At 38.9% G+C, this 25321-nt stretch overlaps 1 protein-coding gene across 1 annotated transcript; it reads right to left on the minus strand.

Moving 5' to 3' along the window:
• Window positions 1-8369: 8369 nt before the first annotated feature.
• LOC148009617 (putative cellulose synthase A catalytic subunit 5 [UDP-forming]) lies at window positions 8370-14172 on the minus strand. The gene is made up of 14 exons (XM_087673376.1): window positions 13865-14172; window positions 13428-13623; window positions 13000-13214; window positions 12607-12721; window positions 12332-12524; window positions 11948-12214; window positions 11489-11834; window positions 11267-11404; window positions 11061-11186; window positions 10741-10953; window positions 10333-10618; window positions 10044-10240; window positions 9574-9924; window positions 8370-9464 (listed from the first exon to the last, which is right to left on the minus strand). Exons 1-14 carry the CDS (start codon window positions 13940-13942, stop codon window positions 8877-8879), a joined length of 3309 nt encoding a protein of 1102 aa, XP_087529502.1. The 5' UTR covers window positions 13943-14172; the 3' UTR covers window positions 8370-8876.
• Window positions 14173-25321: the final 11149 nt, after the last annotated feature.

Below are 25321 nucleotides of genomic sequence, written 5' to 3' on the forward strand. Positions count from 1 at the left end.
TTCTTATATATCTTCAGTATATGGACAGTTTTTCTTTGGATATACAATACAAGAAAAGATGACATAGGATATTGCAAGTAAAGATAAAGAGGTTGAAGAGAAGGCGAAAATGTTTCAAGAGGATGTTGAGAACCAACTAGTGTAGGGATTTGATATTGCTTTGTTTAAAAGTGAGAATATTACAAAAGTGAAAGAAAATGAGATAGAGTTGAGTATAAAAATTGAAGAACGTCCTCTTGATTGTGTCCCAACATTTTCCACTAAACCTCATCAATAAAAAGAGATGTGTATTGTTAAATGACATTCAACACTTTTTTTATCTCAAAGAAGATTACTGCTTAGCAATCATTGCAAAATGGTTCCAAAATGATAATAATTTTATAGGTTATAAACAAGAATTACCAGCAAGTCTTGATGTTGAGGGAGAGAATTTTCAAAACAGCTCTGTAGCCTTGCATTCATGTATTAATCAGATTGTAGAATATGAAAAGGAGGGGCTACATATAGAAGAAGAGTTCTCATAGGTTCAATAAAGACTTGTTATTGATGGCATAGGGTATGAAGAAAAGAACTTGAAGTCTCCATCAGAGCAGAGACCAAAAATTTTAATAAATATTTATGATAGAGTTTGATATGCATTATAAGAAAATATTATAGGGTATCTATCTATTGACATCTTATACAATTGTGGTTTATTGTGCAAATAGAAATTAAAGTTCCAAACAACTTTCATGGAAGAGCCAAGGGCTCAAGGCCATCAAAGCTTGGCAAAAGTCAAGGCCTTGGTCATTATATTGGAAGCTTAAATAATCAAACAATTGCAATTTACTATAGCAGGTTGTCAAGCTCTCCAAGCCTACCAATGATGCCTTTGAAAGCTATCTCCAAGGTGATTGGATCCCAAGTTTCCAATAGAGAATTAGATAAGATAATTTTGGTGGAAAATGAAAAAAGCTATAAGAGTTTTTAGCTTCATACCTAGATATAGTGAATCCAGAACAAGGTACATTGGAGTTCTTGGCTCTTATTTGCTCTCCCATGTAGGAAATGCAAAGAATTTGAATCTCCTTCCAAGCTATAGGAAATAAGAGTTCTTGAAATGTAGAGGTCTTATTGAGTGGGATGAAACAAAAGATTTCTCTAGAGGTCCTAGTGAGTTGCTTAAAACTAGAGACTCTTCTACAACAGAATCAAACTAAAAGATGTCAAGGGTTTCTTGAAACCCATCTTTTTCCATCTCCTTTTCTAGCTTGTAACCATTGCAAAAATCTATGCTTGCACAAGAGTTTAAATATCCCTCTTTTCTTCTTTGGCCGACAATTTGTATAGCCCTTGCCAAAGATGATATATTACATGATGTGGTTGTGTCCTTGAGCTTGAATTTTTGTCAAATTTGTCTATAAAACCATTGGAAGACCTCTAATAAATTATTTGCTTTGTATCTTTCACATCCATGCCTTGTGTATCTTAAGTAATTTGTTCTTGCTTGATGATGTGATTTTTCCATACCTTTGATTGACCAGATAGATGGAGATCCATATTTCTTGATAAAATATGGAGCATGGTTATGTAAAATATGCTCCATAGTTAACAAGCATGATTTTTAATTGCATTATATAGGAACTTTCACTAATTATATCTAATAGTTGAGCCACCATTCCTAGAGTTTATCTTACTAAGTCTTCCATGAAAGCCTAGGAACCTTCTAGCCTTCACTCCACTAATAGATGGCTTTTTGGGGGTACAATTTCCATCCTTAGACTTTTGAAAATATAGTTCAATTACAACATTACCACCATGCAAACCAATTGCAAATAAGGCTTTTTCAATCTTTATTATACTATCTGTTCTAGCTTATAATGGCTTCAACTTCCATGCAAACCCTATATAAAGATGGACAAGCTTTTCAATTATCTTGCAAAGTGCATGAATTGCATAGATATGGCCATTCACCAAAGGAATATCTAGGACTGGCTTAAACTGTGGATCCTTGTTGTGCCTAGAGGGAGTTCTATTCCAATTGCTTAAGTTCAACTCTATAGTTGGGGATATACAATATAGGAAAGGAGATCTAGATTTGGCTTCCTTTAACACATTATACATACATTTGAGTGCCTTTAAGTCGCCAACTATGTGCCATTGAATCTTATAGTTCTCAAATCCTTCAACAAATAACTCTTCTCCTACCTAATTATTGTCTCTTGATAACATCAGGTATTGGTGTTTGATGAAAAACCTATTACAATATAGCAAAATCCTCTGTATCAAAGTTGAATACTCCTAGCCACCAGATGTTGTGTTCAGATTGAACACTAAATGACATTGAGTGATTGCAGTGACCTAATAAAAGTGCTCTACTCATCAAGGTAATAGAGACCCTCTCTAATTTTGTGCATTTCAAAATCTCACTTTCATCAAGTTTAACCACAAATCTAGCCACTCCTTGTGTCTCTTCTAGTGACAAGTCATAGAATTTGGTCATTGAACATTGTAGGGTGGACAAGTCAAGGAAAATATTGTTAAATTCATTGAATACAACTTCCTTTTCCCTGTCCTTAAAGCTAGCCTTGATATGGAAAGTCTCTGTCCTATACTTCTAACCATAGATGGCCTTGGAAGTATGCAATTGTGTGCATGTCCTTGCTTCATATTTGATTATCAGAGTTGGAAAAGTTGCATGTAAGCATTAATACTATCTATTATCTTTTGCACTAACTCGGTATCCAAAGAATGATTCTTTATAAATGACTACAAGAATTGTTAATGCATTTTTCAATTTCTTCTTTTTCAAAATATCTTTTGAAACTACTGAAGGAAGAAGATGATAATAAAACTGAGATACTTTTCAAGAATCTCTTTCACTTGCATTCGATTGAAAAAGAGACCTAAACAAAATTAACATCAAATATCAATACGATTAATCATAAACAAAGCCATATTTAATATTTTTAAAGTTTAAAAAAATACATTGCCACTTGGATTCCTTTACTATAACCATTTCCTCCTCGTTTGAGGCTCTTAATATTTTTAAAAGCCCTTTGTCAATTTCAAGGGCCTAAAATAGTTTCCTCTCATTGACAAGATTTGATGTGTTTCTCCAATGAATGAATCCTCTATTGACAACCCTCTACCTTCTGCAATAACTCATTGTTATGTTTTGATAAAAGATGCTTCTCCAATTTGAGAACATCCTTTTCTGCTACCAATGAAACTCATCATCAATGAAGAGCTATTATAGAAAGGCGGAGTGCTATTTTTGCTAGGATCTTTAGGATATAGCTTGCCATCTAACCAAAGATCAAGATTCTTCTTCCCTTCAAACCTGAATATATGTTTCGTAGACTCTATAATAGTAATGGGTTTTGTTCTCTCCCTTATTGGTTGATATTTACTATCCAACTCAATATGAAAATGATAGAGAGGTCTTTTACTAGAGCTACAGAGATCATTGGATGGTTGATCCATAGCTAAGGATGTGATTAGAAAATTTGATTGAAAAACTATGTAAATTAGAAACAAGAAGAAAAATGAAGAAGAAACTAGTAAGGAGGGAAAAGAAAAAAGAGAGTGAGAATGAAGGGAAGTAATCAAAGGTCGAATAAAATTCAAATTGAGTATTTGTTTTCACTTTAATGAGGAGGAGTAAAATCTTCATTATGACAACCTTTGTCACCTTTATGGCAACCTAGATTTCTAGGTTTGATATGACCACAAGAATATCACAACAACAACTTATTTAAAAAAAATTAATATTTACTTACCAAAATATTTTTTAAATTTCTAAAGAATAATTTTATTTTCTAAAATATTTTCTCTCTCTAGAATCGCTTATAGGGCATTTTTAGACCTCAAAAATCCTTGATTGGAGCCATGCACAGCTTATCTATCACTATGGTTAAGTATGTTGCAACCACCGAGGTATTCAAGGAAGTTGTCTAATGAGAGATATATGTAACTACAAGAGATGTGTCCATTTTGCATGGTGATAGTCAAATGCCATCCACTTGGCATAGAATCATATCTTTCGTGCAAATATAAGATACATTGAGGTAAAGTATCACTTCATTAGAGTTGTGCTTGAGAACAAATGGATTGAGATTGTTAAGGTTCATATCAATGACAACCATACAAATCTTCTTACAAAGAGCTTGTCTCTAAGTGCTTTGCACATAGCAAAGTATTAATGGTCATTGGATAGTATCTTCACTATTTTATTCTCCCTTGACGGGGCATTGACCTTTAAGTGGGATGTTGGAAAGGCCAATGGCCAAAGGTAGGAGTGGGCATCCCTTGTATTAGGACACAATGTCTAGTTATATATAAGTGAATATAATGAAGAATAAGGATGTCATACTATCACCAAAACTTTGTGTGTGCTTCCTCTCTCTCTAAGTACTGGTATACACAAACCATGCAAAATTCCAAACCACCTAAGATTTAGAGTATTGTCAAAACATGTACTCTAACAACTCTATGGCAGATATACATTGGCTATCACTACCTTAATATAGAGAGGAGACCTTGCAAAACCAAGCTATATCCATGGCTATCCATTTGTAGATCATAGACAAGTGTCTAACATCAAATTTCAATATATAGCAACCTAAAAATATACATATACCTATATGCATAGCTTTTCACACATGCATACACATACATATATATATATATATACACACACACATAAATAAGAATGAATTAAACAAGCCTCAAAGCCTATAGATAGTTATATGAGAGAGAGAGAGAGAGAGAGAGAGAGAGAGAGAGTGTGTGTGTGTGTGTGTGTGTGTGTGTGTGTGTGTGTGTGTGTGTGCGTATGTGTGTGTGTGAATTAAATAAGCCTTGTAGCCTATAGATAGATTTTATTAATGTCTTTAAGATACTTCAAAGGCATATAAAACAAAACAACACACGTCAAGACATTAGTTACAATCCACTTTAGGGTTTCAATTGCGCAAACAAAAGAAAACACAATTGTTTGCTAAAGCTACAAGAGTAACTAAATGCATAGCAAACATAGAGCAACTTTTTGCTTAGGCTTTTTGGATTCCTCTATGGTAGATTGCCCATTTGCATTCTTTCCTAATCGCCTCTATCTTGGCAATTTCACTTGGTTGTCCTTTAAGTTGCATTTGTGTAAGTTTAACTATGATTCATATTTCAATTCCTTGAATCATTTTACTTGCTTCAATTTTTTCTACTTTGTGTCCAAGCACCAAAGTTTCTTGATTTTTTTCTTACTTGGTAATACTTTCCAACGATAGGATTTGTTTTATTCTATAGCATGTATGACTCTAAACATGATTGATAGTCTTCATCATGTAGTTTCACTTGTGCTTCTTCATGAGATCCGTCGAGGAGGCCTTAGGTGCACAACTTGCAATCTTCTTTTGCAATGTAGCTTCATCAACTATGAAAATGATAGTGCCTATCATAACTTCTCTATTTGCCTCCTTTGTTTTGATTTTCCTCTATATCTCCTCTTGCACCCCATTATCAATTCTCTGCCTTAATCTTCTATCTTTCTATAATATATAGCCATCTGTATTGCCAATTTTTCCTCTAACATAACCAAGCACATGTGCACTTTGGCTAATGAATCCTCAAGTCCATGTTCTCTACTTCCAATTTACAAGCTCATCACTATAGGTATTCCTTCCATGGGCTTAGCTCTCAAGCTGATCTAGATTGTTTTGGCAAACCCTTCAAAAAGGTCTTTGGGTACATATTGCAACTAGGGCAAAAACTTAAGTTTAATCCCCCTCCTATATGTGTTGCCCTTGCAATGAGAGGGAATGGAAGTTTAAACAAGAGCTCTTGTGTAGGGCTTGGTGATTCACATAAACTAAAGTTTAGGATACATAGACACAAAGAAAGGGGGGGGACACACACACACACAGATCAACAACATATTTTAAGATGCCCCAAAAGCACATAAGACAAAACAAGACACGTCAAGATTTTAGTCACAATCACTTCAAAGTGCCAAAAATAGGTGCACATTTTAGGCATAGATATTTTGGTGGCAAGCGACCATCTTGTCCTCTGCTCTTTACACATATGGCAATGGATGAATTACTAATGTTAAAATGGAGGATGGGCTTGTGTTCAAACAATCTTTACCCCTAATCATGTGCCAAAGCATATTCTAGCAACTTTTTGTTTATTTAATGGTGGAATTCATCCAAAGAAATGGACAAGGAGTGTAGTAATTGCAACCAACAAATTGACTGTAGACTTACCTACAATGTACTTGCCGTGTAAAAGCAAGTTTTGATTGGTTATTTAATATATTAGCAAGCAACCTCCCATCTCATGTGTAATCACCCAAAAGTAACTTAGTACTTGAGCTTTTTTGGACTCCTCCACAATGGCTTCACTATCTTAATAAACTACCTATTCACTTCTTTCCGAGCCACCTTTATCTTATCAATTTCACATCGTTATGTTTTTGAGTTGTGTTAATATTAAGTTAGTTTGTGATCCACATCTTAGTTATCTTAAAACATCTTGATTTACTTTAATGCATCAACTTCATGTTATATGTCCCCAAATACCAAAGTTGCTCAATTATTTCCTTGCTTCCTACTAATACCCAATTGAACCCCTTACTTTTCTATCAATTTGTGTAATTTGTGTTTCTTGCCTTTGTGACCTTTAACATGCATGGTCTGCATCATCTAGTTTCCTCTTACATTTCTTCATGCCATCGAAATGTGCACGATATGCATTTTCTTTTGCAATGTAACTTGATTAACTATTGAAACGTGGTGTCATACCTAATTTATCTACCTTGTTTATATTTCATCGTGCATATCCACTTGCACTCGTTATATTTTCTGGAATTTTATGCCAATGATCATGTTGTAGCCACCACGAGAGTGGGTGAGCGAGCAAAGAGTGCATATATTCAAGAACGCAAATGGATACTTCCAAGGAAGAAAAGAAATCAATTGATCTCATAGTGTGGGTGGACAGTGGGATGCTGGCATGGAAGATGAAGTGGGATGGAGGGAGACAGTCTGCTGTAATGGATGACTATATATACGTATATAGGGGAGAGAGAGAGAGAGAGAGAGAGAGCACTTCGTAAAGTACATGTGTTAAGAAACATAATAGCTCAACCCCAACTTCCCACCTTCCACTTAAGAAAAGAAAATAATACTAGCCATGCAAAATGTGTTCCACCCCCGCTATCCATTGTCATTATGAATCCATCTTCATACAACCGTTTCGGATAGAAATGACAAAGGATATATTTATGGATAATTTTAATCTCCCCCTTCACTGAGAAAGCAATTCATATAAGGCTGGCTTTGGAGTCCTCAAAACACTCATGTGAGATACCACTAGATCAGTTGATGTCCAACGTTAGTGGATTCGAGGAAAGTGTACTATCTTCACGTACATAGGATAGCAAATGCAGCAAAGATAATGTGAGGTTTCATCTGGGCTGTGAGTGTAATGGAAGGCTTTAAAAGCTCACACTTAATCTGCGTGAGACTGTTGTAATTGTTGTACCAAACTGACTGAAGAAAGTTGCAGAGCATAGGGAACTTGGAAGATTGTACCGACCACGGCAGGAGAAAGAATAAGAGCTAGGCCACTCGAGCAAATTCTACTTGCACGGGTCCATAGAGTAAGATGTAGACCTCAAGTCACTCCCAAGTCGATTTGCTTGGGTATGGCACAGCTCTAAGAACTTCCTGAGACCGAAAACAGATGTGCTTTGATGTTCACTCTGGCAACACAACCCACAAATGCGGCCCGGAACAAAACTGAACCGTTGCAGAAGGAAGCGTTTGAAGCCATGTTACTGTCAGTCCAAGGTTACAACCAAAACAGAGACCCCATAGTGCAGCCACCTCTGTTATTGCTTGTACAGTGTACACCACTCTCATTTTATGCTCACTTAAACTTTTGATTCCATAGCAGGTAACTTGCATGTGTTAGCATCCGTTTTCTTTTCCCGCCGAAGAATTTAAGCAGGAATTACAGCTAGTAGAGTTAAGTAAAGGGAAGTACATACAATATCCGCATCCATGCCTGGAGAACCTCTAGATGTAAAAAATGCAGGTCATGCATATTGCCTGTGAGACGGAGAGAGATGAAATTCGCCCACCCAAATTAATGCTACCACATATGCACAAGGATTAAGGCTGATTTAGTATAAATGCCCAACTTGACGGAATTAAGCTTCCTCAAGTACACACCCCTAGTAGCCTACCCTCAAAAGTAATCTATGATAAAAGCATTTATCCCATTCCTAATTTGTTCAGCAGATTTTCAAAACTGAAGTAACAGTAATCCCGAAAGCATTGATTTCAACCCTACAGTCATGGCAGAAGAGAACAGAAGAAAGCACAATATACATAGAATATGATGTCCATTACAGTTCAAAAAGACGAGCAGCAGCTAACAATCTTGGAAGTGCAGAATTACACATGGGAGTCTATGACCCGCCCTCCCATTCTGCAGCGAGTGCATGGGAGCTTATTTGAGAAATAAATCAAAGATGAATAAAATTTCACTATACAATCCCCAACCCATCCTTGAAACAATCACCACTTACAGCTTCTAATACCCTCTGGTGCATTTTGATCCTAGAAGGTCTAAAAAGCCACATACATGTCAAAATACTCAATACAGCCAAATCCTCGCATCAAGAGTTCTCCAGCACATCAGGTTGGAGAACCTACACCCCCTCAAAGAAAGTCTCTTCCTCTCAGCATTGCTACCGAATGATTACAAACCCTGAAAATGCCGCCAACATTTTCCAAGACATTGCAGGTCTTTCTTTGATGCTGATACAAAGAGGAGCAGAAGCTCCTGATTGACAGAAACTCTCATTCACCAAGTACGACAATGTCCCTGATCTAGTCACATTGAAGGCCACATACTTCCAAATTAGGTCCTTCCTGCTTGGGCAGAAAGGGGTTAATCCTTACCCACAAGAGTGAGAATATGGAAGCAAGTAAAATCGACCAGACCACCACAATCGTGGGTGTCCGGTTCTGGCGTCCCATGAGACCCTTCAAGAATGGATACAAATGCATTATCACCCATATGGAAAAGAACAGCTTCCCAAACAACGGACCCCATGACTGGTACCCATTGTTGATAGCATCGGAGATGCCTGCCACTATGCCAATCATGTTAATGACCAGGAGAGTAGTGGGTGGAATCAGCAGTGTTGTCCACTTGAAAGCATACAGCTCCCCAAATTCATCATCATCATCTGTGGCCTTCGATGTAACTGTAAAGCTGGTGTCAATACCAGCCAAAACCTTCAGCAACCCCTGAAACAAGGCAAATAGATGTGCTGACACTCCTCCAATGACCCAAAACTGCTCATTTCTCCACCATTCATCAATTCCAACCCCACTCCATCGCATCTCCAGAATTCCGGTGGCAATGATGGAAAGAAAGAGGGCAATGAACCACAGACTGGCAAAGCTGCTTATCTGCCAAAGAGAATCCCTGTACTGTTAGCACATTGATACTACCATGCTGAAAACCATAGTCTCTGGAATGAACAAAAAGTGCGACAAAAAATAAGCTGGAAGAACGTACCGTTGGGACAATAAACTTGCCAGTAAGCAAGCAGATAGCAGGTAGGGTACAGTATGCAATGAGGGGAATAGAAGTGAAAGGATACACAATGGTATTTACATAGGCGAATCTCTCCAACCATTTCAAACCTCCACCATAACCATACCAGATGGGACAATGCCGACTGAAGAAGATCTCAACAGAGCCCAGAGCCCATCGAAGCACCTGGTTGAGACGATCTGTGAGATTGATGGGAGCAGAACCTTTGAAAGCAGGTCTTCGAGGCATACAGTAAATGGACCTCCAGCCACGGACATGCATTTTAAAACCTGTGAGAATGTCTTCTGTAACAGATCCATAAATCCAGCCCACCTGGAGAACACAAAACAGGGTGCAACCACTTCTTATATCCTTCTAAGACTTGTTCCATAATGTACACACAAATTTCATAGGTGACATACATAGGTTGAATGAGACTTGAGCCAACTAACCTCTTTTCCCCAGTCTGTTTTGTCTTCATAGCCACAGCTTATCACATGAATGGCCTCTTTCAAGAGTGAGGCAGGACTCGCATTCTCTGGTACACCACCATTTTCCAAGAATGTTGATGCAACAAACACAGGGGACTGGCCGAACTTTTTCTCAAAATTCTTTTGAGACATCAAAGAAGACTTCTCACTGTCAAACCCTGCAAGAAGTCAGCACAACTCAGCTCTCTCTTCATCAATATAACTTTTTAAGCTCAAGCTTTGTAACAAGAAGGAGCTAGCTAAGACTGACCCTCTACTCCCTCCTCAATATCCTCCAAGTTCTTGAAAATAGGAACATTGGCCTCGCTTTTCTTCTTGAACCACCTTCTCTTCTTCTCAGTTTTAGGCTTTGGCTTTGTAGTTTTCTTGTTCTTCTTCCGAGACCCACAACACCAACTTGAACAACAATTGCAAGTCCTTCCTTGTACCTTCTCCTTCTTAGGTGCATCATAGGCATACAACGCTTGCCTTCTAAATACACATCCAGTGCCCACGTATACAGGACCTTGAATGCCATCCAACCCTTTCAAGTTGATCTGCAATTCCACAAAGCAAAGTTCTGAGAGAGCCCCTCAAGACATTTACTGACTACAGTGCAACAGATGTTCCAGGAGAAACGCTCAGACATAAAGGACCATGAAACGCAGTATTATCTTACGTCAAAGAAAACAGTGTTATTGTTGGCATAACGATCGTGCCTATCAATTCCATCAAATCTTTGAGGGAACTGAACATAGCAAACCCTCTTTCCAAGAAGAGGATCCATCATGAAACACATTGCTTCTCGTAAGGCTTTACTGTTGTTGATGTAGTGGTCACAATCCAAGTTCAAAATGTAAGGGGCATTTGACAATACTGCAGACACTCGAATCTGCAAGCAAATAATACACAATCAAACCCTGCACTCTGACTTGCAAGGACTACCAATCGAATGTAGCATTGTGACCCCAAACGGTGCGAATAACAACACAGTCATACCAAGGAATTCATGGCACCAGCTTTCTTGTGATGATTGAACCCTGGTCTTTTCTCACGAGAAACATAGACAAGCCGAGGGAGGGCATTTCCATCAGTGTCATGGCCTCCAGTCTGGCCCAAAAACACCTGCACAACACTTGGACATGAGTAAACGATAGGAAAAACCATCGAGTATAAGTCCAGTCACCAATTGCACAACCATATACCTGGATCATTCCGGGATGATCTCGAACATTGTTACCAGGCCAGGGTGTTCCATCTTGCATTGTCCATCCATCCTCAGGAACTTTGTGGGCTTTGGCAACCAGAGCATTCATTCTGACTTTGTACTCTTCGTACTCTCTCTGTTGTACTTACACAAATCAATATCCTTCATAGTAATAGATGCCCAAGAAAACAAAAATAAGGTGACCTAAGTCTTTCCTAACCTTCATGGCTCTGCGCTCCCGCACAAAAGAAGGGTGGACTTTATCTTTAAGATAATCAATCTTCTGAGCAAAGTACATCTCAGGGGCTCGAGGCTCAATACTGAACTTTTTACAAAAAGGCACCCAGCTCCTTGCAAATTCAGATGTCTCCGACAGGGCCTCAAAGGTTAGCATTGCTGCTCCATCATCAGACACATAGCAGGTGACCTTATCAACAGGGTAGTCAACAGCCAAAATTGATAAGACTGTGTTGGCTGTAACTAGAGGAGGCTCTTTCATAGGATCCACAGTACTGACAAAGAGATCCACAGCTGCCAACTGAGAAGGCTGGCCCTCCTTCTCGTACCTGCCCATGTGAACAGTAAAATAAGTGTGAACTAGCTAGTACTTTATTGGGTCAGACTGTAGAACCTGATAAGGCCACTAAGAAAGAAGCATGTAACATTGAGGCAGTGTCACCTAAGTGAAAGGCGATCCAAGTATGTCTCTCGATTGATGGGAAGCCACTTTGGGAACTGGTCCAGAATCCATGAGAGAGCAAACCAGATCTCACAGATCACAGATACAAGCCAAAGCGCAAAAGCATCAGGGACAGGGTTCAAAATTCGATAGTGCAGGAAGAGAGCTAGCACCACAAGTCGCATGACTATGATCATACGATATGGGTTTATTCGAGCAGACGAAATAGGAATTTTGCGTGAAAGGGGCTGCCTGGCCTCATCCATCCTGAACACAGTGAGCATTTTCTCAAGTCAGCCATCCTTATAACAAAACACAAGACACAATGCATAACCAAAAATGACAATTGGACAATGTGAGAAGGAGTGTAAGATGGCAACTTACACTGGTAGATCAGGGTCATCAAGATCGCCACCATCACCACCTTTGCCCCCAGATAATGCCTGGCCACCATCAGCCTTTATCATCTGCAATTTTTCTTGCCTACTCTTCCAGCTCTCCATCCTTTCTTTCCATGTAACGCTTCCAAAACCGTATGCAGCCAAGTCCTTGCTTGGATCAAGGGGCCTGGGTTGGACTGAAATTGAACAGCCATGAGCTAAGGTCCTTCCCAATTTTGAAGAATGGCGAGGTGTGAGAAACAGCAATTGGTGCAATACCTGGAAGATTAGACTCCAAGTAGGGGAGGGGGTGAATACGCTTCCCACCTCCCATTGATGGAGGGACCACGAGTGCATGATGCTCAGGAGGTATACCAAGCGGATCTCCGCCAGTCTGTGCAGACAGAAAATGGGCACCAAAATTAATGTTAAATGTGTCTCCTTAAAAACCCAGGACCCTCTCAGTACTAGCTATAACCAATATTGATGGTGCATTTAGACTGTGACTGGGCAAGTCCAGCGAGGCAAGTCCCGCCCTGAACAAACTGCCAGATTTCATCTGAACTGCTACTATCTTTCAACAAACTACACCTAAGAACATACAGGAAACGAACGTGGAGCTGTAGACTTTCACTCAAAATGCTCTCCTATCGTGAGTCACATCCAACTTACATCTGGTCCATTCGTAAGAAGAGGCACAGAGGGTGGCATTGTCTGCATTCTGTGGGGCATGTCGTGGTCACTAGCTCGTCCATAGCTCATGTGGCCCTGCAGCATAGCCTCGGCGATGTGCTGTCTGTCCTGCTTATCAAAATGCGCATAATCAAACTCGTTCTCGAGGTCATCCACATCCTCCTCTTCTTCATCTCCTTCAACCCTTGCACTACCTGGCAACGAAAAAAAGAGTGTCGTTACTGCCAGTCCCAATCAAGCACATCAAGAAACAGCTTCCGTGCTTCAGACCACGGCAAGCACTGTCTTATGAGATATCATGTCTTCATGGAAAGACCAGATACAAAATGTGAACGTCAAAAGCCCTGTTTGGTAGACTTCAACAGCTGGATCTGCTGAAGGAAGGGGAAGGGAAGGGAAGGACGAACCTCTCAATCGCCTATATCTTGTCTTGCACTGAGGGCAAGACTGATTCCCCTCTTTGCGCTCGTACTCGTAACAAGATCGGCAGACAGGGAAGGCGCACTCATTGCAAGCAACAAACAGCTCTCCGTCCAATGTGAGGCCGACATCGTCTCCACAAATTTGACATATCTGGTCACTGAGTCGTGCAAGAGGCTTCGGCTGCAGGAATGTACAGACAACATTATTAGTAGAGTTCAGAAGCCATGAAATGGCGACAGCTCACAGACAGCAAGCATATGGCAGTAGGAAGAATCTGCAACGGGAGCAGCAGGAAGATGCAGTTTTGCTGCCACGGAAGGCACATTGGATGAAGCTGAGTCGTCTGCATTATGGATGCAGAGGCAATGTGATCCAATTGCGAGGCCTGAGGCATAGCATTTCTTGACGGAGGATAGCTTACCCCTGCAGAGTCAGTACCGATGACGACGAGCTGATTCCTGTTGTGAGATCCCGCCACTAGCCCTGCATTGGCCTCCATGGCTGCGGGAGGCGAAGGCGGGGGAGGGAGAGGGATGGAGGGGAGCTATGCGAGTGAGCAACAATGGAGAGCTGGAGGAGGAGAAAAGAGAAAAAATGGGAAGGAGAGCGGTAGGGAAAGTGTCAAGATCAGGCATGCCTCGGAAGACAAGCGAACCTTACGCCATAGCCAGCGAGAGGGGAGAGAGAGAGAGAGAGAGAGAGAGAAGGGGGGTAAGGGGAAGCCGCAAGGAGAAGTAAAGGGGGAAGGGAAAGGGAGGGGCAAAAGAAGCTAGACCAGCGATGGCTGAGGTGGGGTTTGGAGGGGGGGGGGGGGGGGTCTAGAGAGAGAGAGTACAGTGTACACCAGTAGCATGAGAGAGAGAGAGAGAGAGAGAGAGAGAGAGAGGAGAGCGACAATCCAACAACGCTTGGGTGTCGGTGGGTGCCTTCAATTGGGCACACCAAGGGACCCTCCGAACCCCCAGCAGGGCCCCGCCCATCGCCCGCTCACGAGAGCACGTCACAGCAATGGCGACTGCCCAACCCCCCCTCCCCTGCCCGAGCGGGCAGCCCTCCCCCTCTCGACTCTCGAGTCTCGACGACGGAGCTCCCGATCGGGCAGCAGCCCCCAGGGACACGCCTTTTGCCCGCGAACGCGAACACGAACACGAGAGGGGGATCTCTCTCTCTCTCTTTTTTTTTCCCTTTGTTGCAGTGTTTTTGTGATATTCCCGGAATCTGTATGGCAAAAATATTATTATTTCAACCTTTTCCTTCTCTTTAATGACAGACATTTAAACATGACACGCTAGCCCTAGAGGCCAGGAAACCACTTCACGTGTAAGCCGGTGTTTCTACAGGACCCATGACATCCACCGGTGTTCACAAAAACCTTCCCCCTTCGGCCAACAGGGTCGTAGTCTAGAAGTTTGAGCCTAGGTTGAGTATTGTGGGTGCATGAGTTCCAACCCTCTGTTCTCCATCCCCAATGGCACAAAACCATTCCGCATCTAGAAACCTTCACCCTTGATTATTGCCAAGTTTCTTCATAGGTTGCAACTCTTCTTATCATATATTAGCTAGATTAACTTTAAATTTTAAACTTGAAATTCCATTTTCTTTCATATTTCAAGCTTTTTTTTTCAAATCTAATGCTTCACCTATCAATAAACCTCAAGCTTTCGTGAACCCTAAGCACACACAGGTATCTTACTCCAACAAGCTTGTACTCATCAATTTCTAAAGGGGGATCATCAACTTCTCCTCTGTAGAGCTCATTGGTTTGCTAGGGTCAGCAAAGTAAACAAGGTATTCCCATTACTTGATGCAATTGACTTGCAAATAACCTATTAGTGCAAATTCTCGTTCTTTCGTCACACCTTCTCTTTGCTCATCATACCATGGTTTGTGTGCACATGGACATGCCCATATATAGTCATGTTGGTATCAAATGCAAGGTTATAGTTTGTAGTCAAGGCTATAAAGAAAAGAGGTAGACAAAGAAAAGGAAAAAGAAAAAGGAAAGAGATCCATCTAAATATGCAAAGGCATTAGGATTTGATTGCAATATCTTACTATACAAGCATTCCATGCAATATCTTGCCAATGTCAGTTTGAATACCTTGATCCTAACTTTGTGCTTGTAAAAGGTTTTAGTGCTCAAAGCACCATGAATAACACATATAGATCCTCAAGCCATTTTTGACAAACTCAATTATACATGTATAACTCTAAAATCATGTATTACCTATGGCTAGAGGTATGTGACCTTATGCAACCAAACACTTTCGTGCTCGTTCCCCCTATTCCCCATAAATGTTATATGCAACACTATAAGCCTAGTTAATTATGGCCCTAATAGGAGACAATAAGATATGCTTTGGTCCCTAAATGTCTTTGGCCATGTTTGGATTGTGGCAACAAACAAGACTTAGTATGGTAACAATAAGATATGCTCTAGTCCCTAAATGTCTTTGGCCATGTTTGGATCATGGCAATGGCAACAAACAAGACTTAGTATGGTAACAAACCCATCTGCAATGAAGATACGATCACAATTTAACCATCTTTTAGCTTATTCAAATTATCAAAGTGGATGTGAGGCAAAGAATATACTTAAGGTGATTCACGACTTGTTGGTACAATCTTAATGTCCAAACCCACATAGTTTAGCCTTCACACATAGATCCATTACCACTAAGTCTAGGGAATGTATTTCTTAGGGATGTTATTGAGTCACAGAAACTTGGATACAAAATGCAATTAGCTTAGTGGAAGGAATGGCCCACACAATTGGCTACAATAATTGGGACACTCTCCTCTTATGGTGCTAGAATTAATGACTTGCACAAAAGGCAACATATGTTGTGTTAATCACAATCACATGGCATTGGTGATATTCTTCAAAAAATTAGTCAACACAATCTATTGTGGTTTGGAATGTAGCCACAAATGCTTTCTTCTTTTTTTGTTTTCTGCCTCATTTTCACTACCTTTGCACATTACACTTTGCATGAAGAAAGTTGGATAGGTATTGACTTTTCAATAGTTGTTTCAAAATACTTTGAAACCACTTCTCATTACCAATTTAAGTGTACTAGACTCGAGCTATAAAAGCTTGAGACCCCAATCTATACTTATTTGGTTACCCTTTTAATCTAGAAACTCTATCGGTCCTAACAAGTTGGTACATGAGTGGTTGCCCTATTACAAGTTTCTCTTTAAAGGTCATGTGGGCTCTTATCAATGCCTCTCAAAAAAAAAAAGTAATTAAAAAAGAAACCTTTAAAAATAACTAAAAAGTTTTAATTGCATTACTTTATCTATAACTTCAAATAATGCGAAGTAATTTAATCAATAACAATTGGAGCTAATGGATAAACCATTACAAGAATATGCCTCTAGGGCAAATGTTAGGATCCCCTTCTTGCCCAAACCTTACAATGGAAATGATGTGCTATAGGCACCACTCTCTCATTGTCACACCATGTTGCTATTGGGGACTCCAAGTTATTGAAGTGCTCTAAGAGATTCATTATTAGCACCTTGGAACATGCAAGTGCTTACAAACATTATTCTAGCACCACTAAGGATTGCAACCTAGTGGTGAGATGCAAACGAGGCAATTAAAAAGAATCTTCCTTGTATCTTACTTCTTAAGCTATAGGTTTGGAAAGCCCCGAACCTCCAGAGGGCTTTCTGAACCTACCCCATTTTCCAAATCTCCCTCCCCTTCCCCTCCCCTCTTTCTCAAGTGTAATATTTCATTTTCTCTTCCCCCTTCCTTTTTTCATTTCCCCTCCCCCCCCCCCCCCCCCTTCTCACCTCCCTTTTTTAAATTAAAACCCCCTCCCCTCTCTCTCACTTATAATCTTTCTTTTTCTTTTTCCCCTCCCCTTTTTAATTAAATTCCTCCCCCCTCTCTCTCTCATGTGTAGGGCCTAGGTTCTCTCTCTCTCTCTCTCTCTCTCTCTCTCTCTCTCTCTCTCTCTATATATATATATATATATATATATATATATATATATATATATATATATATATATATATACACACACACACACACACACACTCAAAGAGCAAAAAAGAAAGAAGAGAAGAGAGAGGGGGGAGAACAGAGAGAAAGAGAATTGTAGAGAGAGGAAATATAAAATTTAAGAGAGAGAGAGGAAAATAAAATAAAAAAAGAGAGGAAAGAGGGGGGAGAGAGACAGAGAGAAGAAAATGAGAGAGAGAGAGAGAGAAAATATGAAGAAGAGAAAGAATTTGAACACAGTGAGAGAATTATAGAGAGAGAAAATATAAAATTTAAAAGAAAGAAAGAGAATTATAGAGAGATGAAATATAAGATTTAAGAGAGAGAGAGAGAAAGAGGAAAAGAAAAAAGGAAAAGAAAGAAGAGAGAAGAAAATTAGAGAGAGAAAACAAGAAGAATAAGAGAGAATTTGAATGCAGAGAGAGAATTATAGAGAGAGGAAATATACAATTTAAAAGAATGAGAAAAAGAAAAAGCTTAAAGAGAAAAAAAAGAAAAAAGAGAAGCTTTATTTTTAATATACATACATACATATATATATATATATATATATATATATATATAAAGAGCAAAAAAGAAATAAGAGGAGAGGGAGGTAGAGAGAGGGGGGAGAGAGACATAGAGAAGAAAATGAGAGAGAAAATAAGAAGAAGAAGAGAGAGAAGTATAGAGAGGAAATATAAAATTTAAAAGAAAGAGAAAAGAAAAAAATTTAAAGAGAGAAAAAAAAGGAAAAAGGAGGAGAGAGAAAAGGAAAAGAGAGGAGAGGGGAGAGAGAGAGAGAAAGAAAGAGAGAGAAGAAGAATAAGAAGAAAGAGGAAGAGAAATGGAGAAAAAGAGAAAAGTGAAATTTTTTTAATTTAAATATATTTTGAGAGAGAGAGAGAATATATATAATTTAAAAGAGAGAGAAGGAGAGAAGAAAAATATAAAATTTAAAAGAGAGAGAGGGAGAGAAGAAAAAACAGAAAATTAAGAGAAAGGGGAGAAGAAAAGGGGACGGAGAGAGAGAGAGAGACAGGAGAAAAAGAGAGAGAATATAAACATAAACAGAGAATTATATAGAGGGCAAATATAAAATTTACATACTTTAAGAGAGATTGAGGGGGGGAAAAAGTGAAAGAAGAAAGAGAGAGAGAGAGAGAGAGAGAGAGAGAGAAAGAGAGAGAGAGAGAGAATTATAGAGAGAGAAGAGATAAAATAGAAAAGAAAGAGAGAAGGAAAAGAGAAGAGAGAGAGAGAGAGAGAAGAATTTTTTTAAAAAGAGAATGAAGAGAGAGAGAGAGAGAAGAAGAAGAAAAAAAAGGAAAAAAGAGGAGAGGAAGAGAGAAGGAAAAGAGAGGAGAGAGGGGAGAGAATAAAGAGAGAGAGAGAGAATCGGGAGAGGAGAAAAAATAAACTAAAATAGAAGGCAAAGAGAAAGAGAGAGAGAATTAGACATAGGGAATTTGGAGGGGAGAGAGAGAAACTTCATTCACCGCTTCGAGGTAGCAAAGCTGTCACAAAGCGGCCTAACGTTCTGCACGTGCGAAGTCTACATTTATGTGAGAACATTTAATTTGCATTCTTTATTCTCCAACCGTAGTGATTGTTTTGCACTCTCGTGATCTTTATTGCACCTCAAAGCTCTAGGCAAGAAAGGGCTCTAAGAGCTGTGTCACACTCAAGCTGAATGGGGGGATTGGCCCCACTAACATTGTGGTCATGCCTTGTGGGTATGGGAGGAAGGGGTTACCTTAATCCCACTTCCCTTGCTTGCACCCCCTCAAAAGAGGGTGCTATTTTATGCCCTTCGATGGTCACATAGAGCTTGCCATGAGGCAAGTTAACACACCTTTCTTCTTAACTACGTTGATCGAAACAATTAAATATGCTTCTTTTTTCAATTTCAACTATAAGAGTGTGGTCATGCACAATAATAGTGGGAGAGAGGGAAACCACTCACTACCACATGGTCATCCTAAGTAGTATAAGGGGTAGTACGATTTCCTTAACCCTAAGTAAGCCATGGTAATCCCACTAAAAAATGCAGGTTTAGCAAGAATACGAGATTGCTAACAAATGAGAACTCCACTCAACTTTATCAAAACACCTAAGCAATAAAGGGGTAGTAGGGTTTCCTTAACCGTAAGTAAGCCATGGTAATCCCACTAGAAAATGGAAGTTTAGCAAGAATACAAGATTGCTAACAAATCATAACTCTACTCAACTTTGTCAGTAGCTTTCTTTGGACAAATCGTTGCCAACACTCATGCGAGGCTGACCCATCTCTAAATGTGAAGAAAGCAACATTGATATACATCTAGGGTGGACGTGTGAACGGGAGCTATAGGGGAGGGAAAATATCTATTGTAGAAAAGGGTTAATTTGGGCGGGGGGGGGGGGGGGGAGGTCAGCGTCTGGAGGAAAGGCGGGCCCCATGGGAAGACAAGCTGTATTTTGTGTTTTTAAAATTATTCCTCTCCCTTTTGTCTGTGTTTTTAAAAATATAAACTCCCGTATTTAATTCCTTATGTGAGTGTGGCAACGTGTCACGGTCTTGCTGCTGCTCGGCCATCCATCAGTCATATCAGGGGGCCATCCAACCCAACCACGGTTCGCATCTGACCCGGCCTTTTTCTTTTGACACATCCGGCCATCGCAATCATTGATGCCTCCCACAAAAACATAACGCTCTCGCTATTAAAAGGACCCCCATCCTCTCTACGTTAAAAGCTCAACCCCCACCCCCCACCCGATATACGTTTTCACCCTTTTTAACCTACCTCGGCATTTCAATAACACCTTTTAGCAATTGAAATTATCTCATCATAAGAAGGCGCTAATCATCCAAAACAAAGAGAGAGCGACATTTAACAATAAATTTAGGGAGGCCAACTGTCCCATAACAAAGATACGTGTGTAAAATGAGAGAGAGAGAGAGAGAGAGAGAGAGAGAGAGAGAGAGAGTGTGTGTGTGTGTGTGTGTGGGTGTTAAACAAAAACTTTATCAAGAGATTTATGTAGCTTGTGGGAAATTGCAATGACCAACTTGGCAATACTTGTCACACACACACACACACACATGAAGTCATTAAGCAATCAATTTAGGCTCATGTTGAGAAATATTGTTAGGCAACAATGATTCAATCGCCTTTTGTTTTGAAAAGTCCATATTTTCAATTGTTTCTCCTTCATTACGCACATTAACTAGGGATGTCGGTGATTGCTATTGCTGCTCAATTACAAGCTCTGGAACTTTGTCATATCTAATTATGGATGGCTTATCCTTGAAGATCTCGGGAAGCATTGCCTTCCTCAATTGTTCATTTTCAAGTTTTGTTTTGGATCTCTTTCTGTGAGAGGCACTAGTGTGAGTCATGACGAAAGTGGTCATGGAAGTGATTTGGGTAGCTATAAAAGCCAATTTTCTACATAGTATCCTTGAGCCAATAGGAGGAAATTTGGAGCCCATCATTATATGCTAATCATCTATTAGAAAAGGTATTGTGTAGAGAGAGAGAGAGAGAGAGAGAGAGAGAGAGAGAGAGAGAGAGAGAGAGAGAGAGAGAGAGATCAAATAAGAAATTCACAAAGAGATTTATGTGCTTGGGGTAATAACCAAGTTGTCAAGATTGCATTGAGAGGAGAGAAGGGCAACAACCTTACAAAAGTAAGGGCTCTTTCGTGCCTTGTGTACACAACCTCTTCATTTGTGAATCTTGAGGACTTAAATTGCACAATAATAGGTGATATCTCTTTTGCACCAAGGACTTTGCATTGTCCTCTTGCATAGTAACAATTGTGCCTTTAAACATGGTTATTTGTTAATGAATGAAGTTAATTACAAAGGTGATGCTATTTAAGAGCCATTGTCACAATGAATCTTTAGCATGCAAGGAGTATGGTTCATTGCACATTTTTTCTATTGTGATACTTTGATACCCAAATAGATATTAACTTTTCTCTTTGTTGACTTTTAACATTGATCTATGCCTCACATAACAATTCCAATGTGGCACACACATTGGTAAGTAGTTGAAGAAACGATGGTTCATTATTATCGTAGATATATAAAGCTTGCATATAAAGGTTATGCCTACCTCCATCAACAATCCTTTTAGTTAGAGGTGCATGACCATGAGAAATTGAGTTTTTTTTCAAAAACCTTTGGCTAGATGTTTCCTTTTGATATCCATCATTTGGCTTATGATGGCAATGTAATACCTTTCCAAAGAAGTAGGGCTTAACTATCAAAATGATTCAAACGTTTCTTACTTAGAAATCTCCCACTCCCTGGAGACATTGTAGGGCAACTTGTTTACAATTTAACAATTGTGTGTCTTTATTTTAATGTACAAGCATTTGTATGTGTAAGTGCATGCATGCAAAAAGTATATGCATTTATGTATGTTGGTATGACATAATGTATGCATGTGTTGATAGTTATTCATGCATGCACAAAGCAAGTAGAAAAGAAACATGTAGGCGTGTTTATAAAAGGAATCATGCAATATAATTACTCATATCCATGTTTTCAATTAAGAAACATTGAAGCTAGTGGCTTATGCAAATATCATGTTATCCCCAACGTGTTTAATTGGCTATTATGTGGCACATTCCATACTGCTAATAGGTTAGGTTAGAAATTAATTTCCATTGTAACCATGGTGATTTTGATCATGTCTACTCACTACTACCTTTAAAAAAATCAAGCAACAAGGACAAAGTATCTTGATACTCTAGAAAGCTCTCCTTCTTAAGGGGAGCTTGACACGCTAACTCAGAATATGAGTGCATGCATCATGTTACTTCCTCACTAAAGTACCTTGGGTCCTTTTGCATGCATTTGGCAATATTTCCCTTAGATGAGAGGATAGCTCTATGAGTAGGCTTCTTCCTAACCAATGTAATGTCAATGCAACTTTCATTCATCTCATTGCATGATTTGCATGTGAAATGTTTTTGAAAGCCGAAGTCTAATGAAGCATAACCTTGGGACAATCAAATTTGCTATTGAAAAGGTCAAGTAAGCTAGGTCTAGAAGAGTTTAGACAACACCCGTGACTTGCCAACATATATACTTTGGAAAGCACACATAGTAAAGGGCTTGAATATGTGTCCATAAAGTTAAGTTGGGATGAAAACCAAGACTAGTTTCTCTTCACCTAGAGAATAAGTGTTAATTTTGTTCAGGGTGAATTACTTTAATGTCTCTTTTTGCTTTGACATTATAATATATTGAATTTCATGGTAACACATGTAGGACAACTTTCCATGTGTTCTCTTCATCATGAAAGCTAACTTCTAAGTGAAGAACTTTTGTATTGTTTATTAGAAATTCCAAGAAAGTGTAAAGACGTCAACCTCAACTTTTATGTGTAAATTTGTTTGAAAGAGAAGGCCTCCAGCCAATTTTTGGCTCACAACAATCAAAGTCATGTTAGTTTCCTTGTCTTCGGCCTTATAAAGATTGAGCTATTTGCAATCAAAGTCATGTTAACTTCATTGTCCTGCTGTCACACAATCTATTTTAAGTGAAGCAATGAGTAGGCTAGACCACCTTTTTTCATAAACAAATGTTTTTAATGATTTATTATGATTTTTGAGAGGTATAAATCAATCATGGTGTATATAGTATAGTTGCCCCTACTCTAAACAAGACAATGAAACATTTGTCGATGTGTGCCTTGAAGCTGCATTCACTTGACTAGTAGTGCACATGAAATTTTCACTTATTAAGTAAATGATTGTCTAGAAAGTTGTCATAAAATACATTCATAATTTATTGCATTATAGAACACCCTTTGACTTTTTATCGACGCACAACTTTGTGATTCATAGCATGCAACATGTATAACTTGCTTTGCCTCTTTCTTGTCGCTATGATTTGAGGTAATATCTATACCATTTGTGCAAATAGTTAAAACATGTATGATTAGAGACGCATGAATGTTATGGTGAAACTTGTGATTGGAGTGTTTCAAATATTGTTAGAAATACACGTTAATCTAGTGCTACCATGATAATAATTTTAACATATTCTAAGAAATAAGATAAATGCATAACCATCGACTTCTAATTAATGGTTTCTCTAAAAAGCAATGAGCTTCTTATGCAAGGCACAAATTTTGTCACTTACCAAACTACATTAGTTTGTAATTCAACCTTAGTTACAATTTATTTTCCTTATAAAGATATTCACATGCAATTTAACATCGAAATGGGTTTAGGAAATCTGTGTACATTGGCCTCTTGTTAAATCTTGAAATCTCTTACTTCTAAATTGTGGAGTGTAGTGCTTGAAAATAAATGAGAGCACTCTACATGTAGAAGTAGGGATTTGCAAGCATTATCTTTCAAGGACTTCTTCATAATGTGATAAGTTTGTATTTTAGCTTTTTAAGCAATGATCCCTAAACCAATAAAGTAGAATATATATCATAGACATCTATGTGCAAGAGAGACATGCCCAATTGTAACATAGACATGTGAAACATATGTGCACTTTATTGTATTTTGATAGGTTCTCTTCTATTTCTTGCAATTAACTATAACAAGACAATGTAGATGCATGTAAAGCTAATGATTAATGTGCTAATAAAGATCCTTATTACATGATATACAAGGCATGTCATTGGTATTGTTTTGGGCTCCCATCTTGTGCATCATTTTTCATCCATTGTTGAAACAAATGAGGATGAAATTAAAGTATTAAGAAATGTGCTTAATCAATGGAATGGTTGTTGCTTACCCTCGTACTTGCTTAAAGAGGCTATTGTATTGTACAACATAATTTTTCTTTCTCAAAGAGGCTACTTTAGGTTGTTGTAATGCTTGATGAGGAGAATCGAAGCGCATTGGAGTCACTCTATTTAAAAGGGTGCTTAGGGTACTAGAATGGGGGTGACAAAAGAATGTGAACATGCTTCTCTCTCTCTCTCTCTCTCTCTCTCTCTCTCTCTCTCTCTCTCTCTCTCTCTCTCTCTCTCTCTCTCTCTCTCTCTTTGTGCACTCAACCTATTATTCCACCCAATCCATGAATAATTAAGTGTTGAAATATACTGATGGAAATAAATCTTACTAAACAAGCTTGAACTACAAATACAACCATGAACCTAAGAAAACACTTTCAATACTTAATTCTAATCACAAGTGGATGGGGAGCACATGTTAAGGCAAAATGAGAGCTTTATAATCACATTCTCGTATGAATCCAATTAGCTCTCTCTGTCTCTGTCTCTGTCTCTCTCTCTATATATATATATATATCTCTCTCTCTCTACAATAAAGTTACTAATAAGAATGCACACACACACGTGTGTGTGTGTGTGTGTGTGTGTGTACATCATATGTATATGTAAATATATTTGTATGTGCACCATGCTACCATGTTCATTGGACTTGAGTTCTCCATGAGGAGCACTATCGATTCGAGACTCACATTAGGCAATTAGCCCTTGTTGCCCTATAGAGTGTGAAGAAATCTAATCCCAAAAGTCAAGGACAAATATACAAACATTTTCTAAGTTGGGAGGCAATCTATGTATGTATTGCATGGAGAGGATGGAGAGGCCATAGTTCATGCTAACTTGTTAAGATGATACACACCAAAATCTTTCACACATAATTGTATGAGTTGAGCTAGTGATAACATCTAGGTGGTTCATGCCTTCATGTGATGATATACAATAGCCTACATGAGCCAACCTCAATAAACACCCCTAGTTGGCCGTTACTAGTTGCAATTGGAGAAGACATGGCTACACTAGTTTACATTTCTTAACACACGGTTTATAGTCTAGATATGCTATCACTACTATAAAATAGCCTAAACACATTCACCACTAGTGGCATAGTTAAACAAATTGAACCAAGTCATTA

Source organism: Lygodium microphyllum, chromosome 30 (genome assembly GCF_053477565.2).
Source record: "Lygodium microphyllum isolate KBCC chromosome 30, Lygodium_microphyllum_v1.1.10, whole genome shotgun sequence".
NCBI classification, from domain to species: domain Eukaryota; kingdom Viridiplantae; phylum Streptophyta; class Polypodiopsida; order Schizaeales; family Lygodiaceae; genus Lygodium; species Lygodium microphyllum.

Excerpts from the sequence above, each read along its gene's own strand:
- LOC148009617 (XM_087673376.1), bottom strand. The coding sequence starts at position 13,942 with ATGGAGGCCAATGCAGGGCTAGTGGCGGGATCTCACAACAGGAATCAG. Across the intron at positions 11,405-11,488 it reads GGGAGCGCAGAGCCATGAAG|AGAGAGTACGAAGAGTACAA; the intron begins GTTAGGAAAGAC and ends TAAGTACAACAG. Across the intron at positions 9,925-10,043 it reads AAACAGACTGGGGAAAAGAG|GTGGGCTGGATTTATGGATC; the intron begins GTTAGTTGGCTC and ends TGTGTTCTCCAG.